We start from the raw sequence: 11,496 nt of genomic DNA, 5'->3' as shown, positions 1-11,496 counted from the left end.
TTTTTCTTTGCCAACATTATAATGATTTTTTTTTAGATAGCACTTATTGGATTGATCAAAACTCAAAGTGGCAGTTCAAGAAAGTCAGTGAAAAATGTAAGAAGGAAAAACAAATACATAGCATGTTAAGGTAAAAAAAGAGAAAAAACAAAGGCCTGCTATGACCTGGAAATAGTTGAAACACCAGTGTCGACGTCCACAATGAAACCACTTTTACAACCATGGATTGCATGGTTTACCAAGAAAAAAAGACCAAAAATGTTCCAAAAGCAACACCTTTAAACAGAACTCAAACTTATAGCCCACGTGGACAAGCCAAATGTCTCCTGGAGAAATGTTTTATGGTCAGATGAGGCAACAACTGAGCTGTTAGGCCACAATAACTAGAATTAAATTTGTACACGTCAAGGTGAGTCTTTCAAACACAAGAACACTGTATCAGTCAAGCATGGTGGTGGTAACATCATGCTGTGGTGTTAATGAATGGGACAATGTAGAGTGAATAATGAAGGAAGTCCACCTACAAATTTTTCATTGTCACCTCAAATCAGAATGTTAGATGGTTGAAACTTGGACAAAATTAGGTGTTCCAGCAGGAAAGTGGTCCAAACACTGCCTCTAAACTGCTGCAATGGCCTGTTCAAACCCGACTTTGACTTTAACCCTATTAAAAAATTGTGAGCTATACTTGAAAGTTAGACTCATTTACCAATAAATAAATAATTGAAAACTCCAAGTTACCATAACATCCATGCCTATGCTGAGTGGATGTAACATGTTGACTGCAACATGCACTTGTAGTATAAATGATTTGACTTGTGTAATTAGGCCTGTTTGTTTACCTAAATACTTTACTTGGTCAATTAATGAATCATTTTATTTAATATCCAATAAACAAAAAGTTGATCGAGAAGTAAGGAAGTCAGGTATATTTTTGTAAATTGCACATGAAGTCATGAAAAAATAATAATTTAAACAATATTCATCAATGTTAATCATTACAAATGATAATTTTACAATAAGCATTGTACACACAGGAAGTCAAAGTGTAACATCACACAAAATTTATTAAAATATGCACATAATTTATTTCTTTCACCCTGTTTCATCGTTCAGTAAAGTTTATGTTATACATTACTGTGTGAATGAATCACTACTGTCATATAATTCAACTTAGTTTAACTTTAATATATATATATATATATATATATATATATATATATATATATATATAATTATTCTAATATAAAGTTATGTCTCTGTGGTGATGCTAATGTCTGAACATAAAATACTGAAACATGCAAAAAATGAAATATTTATAGCTCTCACGTACTGATAAACACACACAATGAGACACAAAACAAAATTCCTGTGGGATGTTTTCCTACTCTTTGCAGGTCATGAAAAATAATTCCACATCTGTATATTTCACATTACATCTGCCTCAGATATATACAAAACACTTAAGGAAATAATGAAACACGCAGATGTAAACATTTAAATCAAACCCTCATTTTCATAATTAGGATATAAAGGTTAGTTAGGGTTTCAGCTTGTCACCATAAGTATGATTTTCTTTGTTTCTGTTTATTTTTACTAATTTTTTTCTTCCTTTTTTACTCCCTGTTGACCTATTATTTCAGGTATTTGGCCACAGATTTGTACGCGTTGAGAATCTCTGAGTCGTTTGGGCAGGTGCACCTAAACACATCCTCCTTGTAGACTCTGTCCAGGTAACGTGTCAGACCTTTCAGCTCTCTGGGCATGTCAAAGTTACGGTACAGCTTGCACACCACCTGAGGGAAAAAAAAAATTAATATTAGATTTTAAGGAAAAAGGATGCAGTTTGCGTTAGAAAGGTCATTTGGCATAAAAAAAATAAATTGCCAAATCTTTCATGCAAGTTTGTGCAGCCGAAAGGACATGAAATATTTTGCTGACAGGCAGTTAACTTCAATGTTTTATTAAAAAAGTTTGTACTCAGAGTATGTGTTGAGAATGTCTCACACAAAATACATTGTAGCCGAGTATTTTCAAACTTAGTAGAGATGTAGCCATTTTAGTGCTTGATGAGTTTATTTAACTTTGGTGGCCACCTTGATTGGGGTTGACTCTAAAAGTTAATTAGTAGATGCGCATCCTATGGTAACTTAGAACGTTTTATTAAAATATGTGCAGTGCAGACAGACAGACACTCAGAGACATACCATACCATACCATACCATTCCATTCAATACCATACCACACCATACCATACCATACCATACCATACCATTCCAGACCATACCATTCCATACCATACCATACCATTCCATTCAATACCATACCACACCATGCCATACCATTCCAGACCATTCCATTCCATACCATTCCATTCCATACCATACCATTCCATACCATTCCACAGCATACCATACCATTCCAGACTATTCCATACCATACCATTCCATACCATTCCACACCATATCATACCATTCCAGACCATTCCATACCATACCATTCCATACCATTCCACACCATATCATACCATTCCAGACCATTCCATTCCATACCATACCATTCCATACCACTTTATTTATAAAGCACTTAACAACAGCAACAAGGCCAACCAAAGTGTTGTACAGCAAAAGCAAACAAGCAAAGCACATAGCAAAAAGGACATAGTTCTAAATACGTAAAGATAAGAACTAAATGGCTAACAATGTAGAATACAGACAAGTTAAAAGTAACTCACACAGCGTCAAAAGCCAGGGAATAAAAGTGCGTTTTCAAACTAAGCTTAAAAACAGTAAGAGAGGGGGCCTGCCTGACATGCAGTGGTTGAGTCATTCCACAGTTTTGGACCTGCAACAGAGAAAGCTCTGACACCTCTGAGATTAAAACGAGTGCCTTGAACTAGGGATTGAATGGACTAGTGGACTCGTCGACTAGTCGATTCTAGGACATCTCGCGAGTTTTTATATTTCACGTCGACTAGGCGCAGTCACCAACACCCGCCCCACTTTTCCCAGCCCTATTCCACTCAATCCACTTGTTGGATTAATTAAAATAAAACTAAAAACAGTGGGCAGTAGAGCTGTAATTTCTAACATGGCCGTGCCCAGCCCGAGCCAAAATAATGTGCTGGATGGGCGAGCTGACGGATGTGCGCGGCTGACGATCCAATTTGGATCACCACAGCTGTGCTGACCAGCCGGTTAAAAGACGTACAAAAAAAGTCCAGATGGATGGCTGCCGGCAACCCACCTGAAGCTTACCAGCCAGCCAAGGACCATTAATAACAATAATAACTATAATATTATAAGGTGCTCCACTACCGCCCGCCCCACTGTCCTCAGTTCCATTCCACCCAGTCCACGGTGGTGGATTAAATCAAATAAAACTAAAAACAGTGGTTCTTAGCCTCGTTTTTTTACATGGTGCACGTTTCTTTCACTTTTGCAGCTTAATAATAGTTTTGGTTTTCCAGTGACTTATCTGCAATATGATAAATGGTAGGAGCATAAAAATACGCCCGATGTTTTGTTGTTGTTTTTTTTTGTAAATACTAAATGACGTTTTTTTTGCAAATTGTTTTTTCCCTTTTTTGCGAATATGATATAGCGTCTTGAGTTCCTATGACGTCACCGTCGACTCAACTTTTATCATGTTAAAGTCGACTTTTAAAACTAAGTAGTCGTTCAACCCCTACCTGGAACCAATGAAAGCATCTGATCTGCTGACCTCAGAGAGCACTATGTGACATATGGCTGCAGCAGATCAGTGAGAAAGGAGGGGGCAGAACTGCTCAGAGATTTAAAAACATACAGAAGGATTTGAAAATGAATTCAAAAGTGAACTGGGAGCCAGTGAAGGGAGGCCAGAACTGGTGTAATGTGCTCTCTTCTGCCTGTACCAGTTAAAAATAGGGCTGCACTGGAGGTCTGACTGATTCCAAAAAGAAGCGCATTGCAGTAATCAAGCCTGGATTTTATAAAAGTATGTATTACTAAGCATCAGATCATATTATCAATACATTTGTATTACCAATCACATATACCCCAAACTGTGTTGTCGATGCAACACAGTTTCCTGTTACTGACATGTCAAAAATGTACCGCCACTTTGCCTTCAGCAGTCTTTTTACCTTTACAATGTTGAGTTTGGGGAGCAGGTTGCAGTCCGCCAGGGTCAAGGAGTTACCGTCCAGGTAGAGGCGTTTAGACTCAGTTTCATTTGGGTTCTGATCCAGCTCATGAGGGAGCGCTGTCTCAAGGTACCGATTCAGCTTCACCAGAGTTGACAGGAATTTCTTCTCCAGCACTAGAAAACAACAAAACAATTTTTTTGACCAGAACCTTTGTCATCATGTGGGTATTTAAAGAGCAGGTGAAATGAATCTTTGGGTTTTCTCACAGTCATTCAAACCAGGATTGGGATTTTTAATGTACGCCGAAAACGTCCGGAAGATGTCTTCTCCTGCGCCGTTGGATTCTTTGTATCGACAACACAGTTTTGGGTATCTGTGATTGGTAAAACAAATTAATTAATAAAAAGTTGAATGAAAATAGGATAAATAAGATTCATGACTCACTGTGGTGGGGCCAAGGTTTCCTCTAGGAACTCTTCAATCTTATTGGTGTCTGTTTTCACCTCCTTGTTGTAGAGGAGGAAGGGAGGCTGAGATCCAGGAGCCAGATCTTTCAGCACATCTGGTGCCCTGCAGCCAAACAAGAAACAACAAAGAGTCATCACAAGTCCAAGATCTAAACATGAAATGATTTGTTTCCTTGAAATACTTGAAGATGGAGTGGATGTGGTTCAAAAACATGTTAGGATCATATGATCAGATCCAGAGTTTGAAAACACGCCACTCGTTTTTATTTTAAGGATATTAAATACAAAACTTCTTCTTGTGTTGTTGTCAACAGCAACAAAAAAAAAAAGATTGTTCACATTTTCTATTTGCTATATTTTTTAAAAATCATTAACGTCAACGCTGAACATTTCTTTAAAAATAAAAATTTGGATGTGCTCTGAAAACGCAGTGTGAACGCAGGGAGCTGAATGACTGCTGAAATTTGTTGAAGAAGCTGAAGCTGTTAAAGTTAACACAAAAGCTAAAATTTGCTAAAAAAAAAAAAACTGAACGCTTAAATGAGCAAAAGCCAAACACTAAAACCTGCAGAACAGTAGCTAAAATCTGAAAAATATTGTAAGTACTGAAATAATTTAAAAAAGCAGAAAGTTTTCAATGGTTTAGTGTTCTCCGTTCAGGTCAGTGAGAATAAAATATTACAAAAGAAGGTAAGCATGTAAAAAAAGTATTAAAATACAAAAACTAAAAGTGAAATAGCCACAAGTTTAATGAAGTAATAATATGGATGGAAACTAAACAGGAACAAAATTAAAAGTCGCAGAACAGCGTCCTCTGCTGGCAGATAAACATAATGTGGCATAGTGATTGTAAATTTAATTTTAAATTTACTGCTCAGCAGAATAAAGGACAATGTTGAAATATTAAATATTGTCCCGTTTCATACAAGCCACTTATGACTTTGGAAAATTGTCTGCATATTTTGTTTTGTTTTTCCTCTGTAGTGGTTTTGTGATCTGGAAGCCTTGCACTAAAACATTATTCCAGTTTGCCATGAAAATGACGAAGAAGAGAACAGATGCGGAGGTGCAAACAGTTCATATGCCACAAGAACATGAAGTTCTTTGCCAAACGTGTTAAAAAGCAAATGCATTGTTTGACAGATAAAATAAAGATTAACATGCGGAAGGAAAACAAAACATGAAAAGACTCGTTATCTGAAGCAAAGTGCATCACTGATAAACATGTGGAGGTAGTGTGCACAAATTATTCATTAGTCCATTGGTGCTTATTGATCATATGAAAGACAACAAAAATTAAAAACCAAAGCATCATGCAAAAGTCACCCGGGAGTTCTGTGGAGGGAAACGTGGTGAGAATCATCATTAGCCCATCATCAGTTTGGTCCTGAACTAAAAGTTACACAAACACAACTGCAGTTAAACTCTGGCAACAAATACAAAGGAGTTTTCTTCAACTCTTCAGGAAGCAAGTACTACATTAAACGCAAATAATAAGCAATAAAATGATCATTTTTGTCTATAGATAGGTCTATTTTGTTGTTGTTCTTCTTTTCCTTCCCTTCATTGCGTTTTTAATACCTTTTTATTAAAATATGCAAATTTACAAAATTCAAACTGTATTGGATTTTGTTCAGTCGTATTTTTGAAGTTTAGCATTGACATTTAAGGTCAGGTTTGTTATGAGTAATTTTAGAAGCTTGCTTTAGCTGGAATATTAAAAATGAAAGGTCACAAGAGGCAGGAAACGTTGCCCATAAAAAGATCATTCGTCCCAGTTTGGGGAATGACGACTCGTGGAGGAGTCAAGACAACAGTTACAAAAAGCAGCCTCAGAAAATCTGCAAATTCCTGCCATTTAAAACTACTCAGACTCAAAGGTTTACTTGCAGGTTAAGCAAAGCCAAGTACTTTTTACTCTTTGGTACTTTAGCCCAACTGTTATCTTTCCTCAACTGAACAATGTCTGTGTTTAATACAGATAATAGTGATCTACTATAACTTCATGTTTTAATGGTTTGAGCCCAAAATATAAACCAAAAAATGTGTAAAAAATAAATTAATTAAAGAAAACGAGTGAGTATAAAATGTGAAATTGACGTCCATTCAACAATTTCCTGCAGGATCAATAAATTTCTATCTTATCTTATCTTTGGAGGAAAAGGATGTAACTGGGACCCTATGTACATAATTTCGTTTTGTTGGTGCAAACAACAATAAAAAAAAACTCTGAATCTCTGAAATAAGTTTACAACTGTGTGAGATAAATCATGCAGAGGAAGATGATCATGAAGCTCGTGTGTAGCATCATAAAAATTGTGATTGCAAATAGAATAGCAAAGTAAACAACTGTCTCATGCAAAAGCAACTAAATGTAAATGTACCACACGCTGATTAGTTAAATCACTAGAATATTTTTTTAATTGTAGGTAATTTAGATGGCAACAATGTGCTCTAGTGGTTAGCTGGATTAAACTTCTCCCCGATTTATCTGTTAAAATTGTTTAGGCAACTATGTGCAGTAGGTAAAACACTGACTACCATATTTCTCGGATGATAAGGTGCACTTAAAATCCTTTAATTTTCTCAAAAATCAACAGTGAGCCTTGTAATCTGGTGCATCTTCTGTATTAATTCTGGTTGTGTTTACTGACCTCGAACCGATTTTATGTGACTCAAAAATCTGTCAAAATTTTTCCGTTTCGCTTAACGCGCCATATAGTCCGAAAAATACGGTATTCAAAAGTGCTCCACGAAACCCCACAAAAAAACAGAACAATTGTTTTTAATTTAATGCTTGTCTGAGAAAGTAGGGATCCCCCCCACCCTGTTGTGAAGCTGTTGTGAAAGGGATGGTAATTTAAAAAAAATGAGAGGAGTGGTCAACACTTGTGTTTATGAGTTCTACCAGGTTGTCTGATCAGTTCGGCATCAGACGTATTCATCCAGAACAAAGCGAAGAGCCTAATCTGTCATCTCAGCTGCTAATCTGCCTCGTTTTAACTCTCTTTAATCTTGTTTTTGCTGTTGTCTATAACCGCATCGCCATAAAATCTGTTTGCATGTCGTGTGGCGAGTGGCGCCGCGGACACACCCCGAACAAAGAATGAGCTCTTGGGGAAATGTGCTCTCACCTCCTCATGTCGACGGTGGTGAGGGTGAAGTTGACTCCCTTCAACCAAAGAATCATGAAGAGCCTCTGGGAGAAAGGACAGTTCCCGATGCTTTCAGCGTCATCGCTGGCCTGACAGACGAGATCATCACTTTAGATACACGATGGTTGCAAATGAAAAACAATAAATGCTAATATTGAACACGGGTGTTTGAGGTTTTTGTTGTTTTGCGTTGTTGATTTGGGCACACAAGTACACGGGTTCAAACCTGGATAAGATGGCGCAGGTAAGGACATGAAGATTTCAACTGCTCATCAAACACGTTAAAATTTACCTCAATCCAGACAGCTGAAAATAATCACTTGGTAATAATAATAAAAAATGAATTAGAAACATAAAATGTTGTTTGTTTTTTAACCTATTTTGACATATTTGAGGATTTTCCTCCCAAAAAAATCAACTCTTATCACTAAAAAGTTTTGTTTTAGTTAAGTTTTATATAAAACCTGCAGGCCTGCTGAGCAACAATAAAGTTTGAAGAAGAAAAAGCTTCATAATTACATATAAACTTGTAGACAGGACACCTTGTTGGTGCTTTTGCATTTAAAATGTGATCAAGTGATTCTACTCATTGTTTATTTTTTAATAATTAATATTTTTAGGCCTTACCTTGACAAAGAGCTCAATCTTTGGAGCCTCAGCCATCTCTTCTCTCTTTCTCTTTGGCTGGTGTCACTGCAAAGTTTGCACAAAGTGTGTGTCAAATAAGGCAACTATTCTGTTTTTCACCTACAAACGCTGTCGGACACTTTCGCACTGGTAAAACTGGTAATGAAGGCCGTACTCACGCTAGTGATGACTCTCCAAAGCGAACACAAGAACACCGCCTTACGCTCAAGCTTGGTGAATTATTTTATTCTTCTTCCTCTCCTCTTCTGCACCTGTTTCTGTTTTTTTGTTCGTCTCTCGCCACACCTCATGAGCTAGAAGTGGCAGCCTACACCCCCTCTGGATTTACCAGTCAGACCAGCAAATCTGGATTTGTCATCTCTCAGCCTTCCAGCATATTCAGGGCAAGAATTGTAACATTTTTGCTTCAGTCAGCGAGCTTTAGTCTGTGTCTGCTTGCTCTTCTAATGAATCCTAATCACAAATACTAAGTCTGTGTGATGGTGAATTGTATGTTTGCCAACAGGTCATGTAACGATGATCATGTTGTGGCATTCTGGAGGTTGACCTTGGCTGACAGCATTTATGAAAATGCCACTGTAGCATTCTTCGATGGCTGCCCTTTGTTGGCAAAACAGCACAGAAAAACTAGTGAGGAACAGATGAACACAAGAAAAAGCTCGAGCAACCATGAGATGTCCCAAAAACAAGAGACTGAGCAACTAAAAACAGTCTTTGAATGTCCTTGTGCCGGACTCCAAAGGACATTTCAACGAGGCCTGTCACGATAACAAATTTTGCTGGGCGATTAATTGTCTCAGAAATTATTGCGATAAACGATAATATTGTTTGAAATTTGACAATAATGAGTAATTATTGTCAAATTTAAGAAAACGTATTTGTTCATTTGTTTTGCATATTGTCCCTTTTTTCGACCACCAGATGACAGTATAAGACTGTTTGAACCGATGGATGGATAGTGAGGGAGCGAGCAGCGTGTCTCAGTAAGAAAAATGGGAGGGAGGCCCCTTGACGTGACATGGGATGTCTCTCTTCGATTCTCAAAATGGCGGATGCTCGGTGTGGTTTGAGTTCTCTAGCATAGCATTTTTCACACAAAGCTTGTAATAAAATATAGCTTCGACAAGACGAAGGTTTTTTCCCGAGGTCGGCCTGTAAGCTTAGCTCGTAGCTTAACTTCTCAGCTTAGCTACTTTTAACGATCCAGAAATGTGATTTTGGACGGTTAAAACAGATTTTAAAGAGAAAAGAGAAAAAAAGAGAAAGAGACGGGTCATTGAAGAGCTCCGGCGTTGAGCTTCTCATCATCCGGTGTCTTCAGTATAGAAAGAGATACACGAAGAAACAATAAAGCCAATACATGAAAATGAGGTTGATAATTTTCATTTATCATGCGATTAATTGATTTATTTTTTATTGTGACAGAATTTCAACAAATTAAACGTGCATATTTGGACCCTATTCACACTTTGTATTTACCGTATTTTCCGCCGTACACGTCGCACCGCCGTATAAGTCGCATCAGTCCAAATATATCTAATAAAGTGGAAAATAACATAAATACATCGCGTCACTGTTGACAACCTGGAAATGTGGGCCGGTGTTGTGCCAAAAATTTGGCTGCCAAATGGCGGTCGCAGGAGCGTGCATGGGAGGACTTTAACAAGAATTTAACAAGGTTAACGCTTAAAAACAATTATTTGTTTGCTCGACATTATAGCAAATGTGTGTTTCAGTTGGAATTTTCCTTAATAAATGCACTTTCATGGTCAAATCAGCTGCATTTCGCCGTGCCGCCCAGGCGAAACGCAGCTGATTTAACGTTTGCTATAAGTGTTCTGGAGCGAGATGAAGGTGACTTGGTATGGCAAGCCAAATGTTTCATTAATAGCCACTTTTACCTATTAATGCAACACTTGGCTTGCCATATACCTCAAGGGCCCTATAGCGGCTGAAAATGTTATGTTCAATATTTTCCAGGTCAGAATGAATGAAAACGGTCAGATATCAGTCAAAATTTGGGTTATAAATATGGGGGGAAAACATAAATATGTCGCTTTGCCATATAAGTAGCAAGGCATGCAACTTTATGTAAAAACAAAAATTGTGACTTAAATGGTGAAGAATACCAGTATTACCAGTTTTGGGTTGTCTGATTGCAAGTGGTCAGCTCTGGCTCAGAGGGTTCACTCATGGACGTTCAAAAAAAGTTTTTGCTACTTGACTAAGCTCAGTGTCTGAACAAAGAGAGGAGATGTTAACCAGTAAAAACCCAGTGCAGTGAAACAGTGCTTTGTCAGCTGTTTTCAGCTGGGAACAAAAGGTTGTTGCTGCTTTTAATTAGCGGTAGGTGAATATGCTCCGACTGTTGCCCTGTGATTGACACAGTGCATGTTCCTAATGGTGACCACAGCAGGTGTGATCAGCTCTAAGACAATCAGAGCAAACAATAAGAGAAACTCCATGCAGCATTTCTGCACTGTGAGTCATAAATTCCCATCAAATCTGATATTTTTTATTATAAAGGATTCTGACAAACAGTTCATTACTCTTTCAGCTAAATAAAACCAAAATTTAAAAAAAAAATCTATATTTTCAGAATATTCCAGGAGTCTCTGTTTAAATTTTCTTGAATCAGCCAGCTGATGCAGATTTTTTTTTTTTTTTTTTTTTTTTATAAAATCCTGCAAAAACAGTAATAGCGCTGCTGTTTATGTGGCTTATGTGACTACCAAATATATGCAGACCACAACCGAAGGTGGTTTTCAATGCACACTGAGGCCGTTCAGATCTGTCATTATTCCTACCTGACTGTAATTTGATTTCTCAGGACAAAATTAAGAGTCCGTTCTGAACGTCAGCCGTGACTTGAGGGGCACCAGTAAAAGATGAGATGTCATGGCCAAGGTGTGCACAGTTGCAAACGTTTCCTATTTCAAACTGGATTTCCATATACTTATTTCATGATTACATTTTCACGAAGACTTGCAACCTGTCCAGGGTGCCCCCCCGCCTCTCGCACAGTGACTGCTGGGCATGGGCACCAGTGACCCCCCCGTGACCCAAAAAGGAAGAAGCAGGTAAAAGACGATGGATG

At 37.7% G+C, this 11,496-nt stretch overlaps 1 protein-coding gene across 1 annotated transcript; it reads right to left on the bottom strand.

The window, feature by feature from the left end:
* Window positions 1-1,265: 1,265 nt before the first annotated feature.
* On the bottom strand, window positions 1,266-8,667 carry clic3 (chloride intracellular channel 3). Its single transcript, XM_037692441.1, has 7 exons — window positions 8,558-8,667; window positions 8,379-8,444; window positions 7,731-7,840; window positions 4,574-4,699; window positions 4,396-4,502; window positions 4,127-4,302; window positions 1,266-1,796 (listed from the first exon to the last, which is right to left on the bottom strand). The coding sequence occupies exons 2-7, from the start codon at window positions 8,412-8,414 to the stop codon at window positions 1,635-1,637; spliced, it is 717 nt and encodes a 238-aa protein (XP_037548369.1). The 5' UTR covers window positions 8,415-8,444; window positions 8,558-8,667; the 3' UTR covers window positions 1,266-1,634.
* Between the last annotated feature and the right edge of the window lie 2,829 nt (window positions 8,668-11,496).

This window comes from Nematolebias whitei, chromosome 18 (genome assembly GCF_014905685.2).
Source record: "Nematolebias whitei isolate Nwh7 chromosome 18, NemWhi1, whole genome shotgun sequence".
Taxonomy (NCBI): domain Eukaryota; kingdom Metazoa; phylum Chordata; class Actinopteri; order Cyprinodontiformes; family Rivulidae; genus Nematolebias; species Nematolebias whitei.
This window is presented reverse-complemented; position numbering and strand designations above follow the sequence as displayed.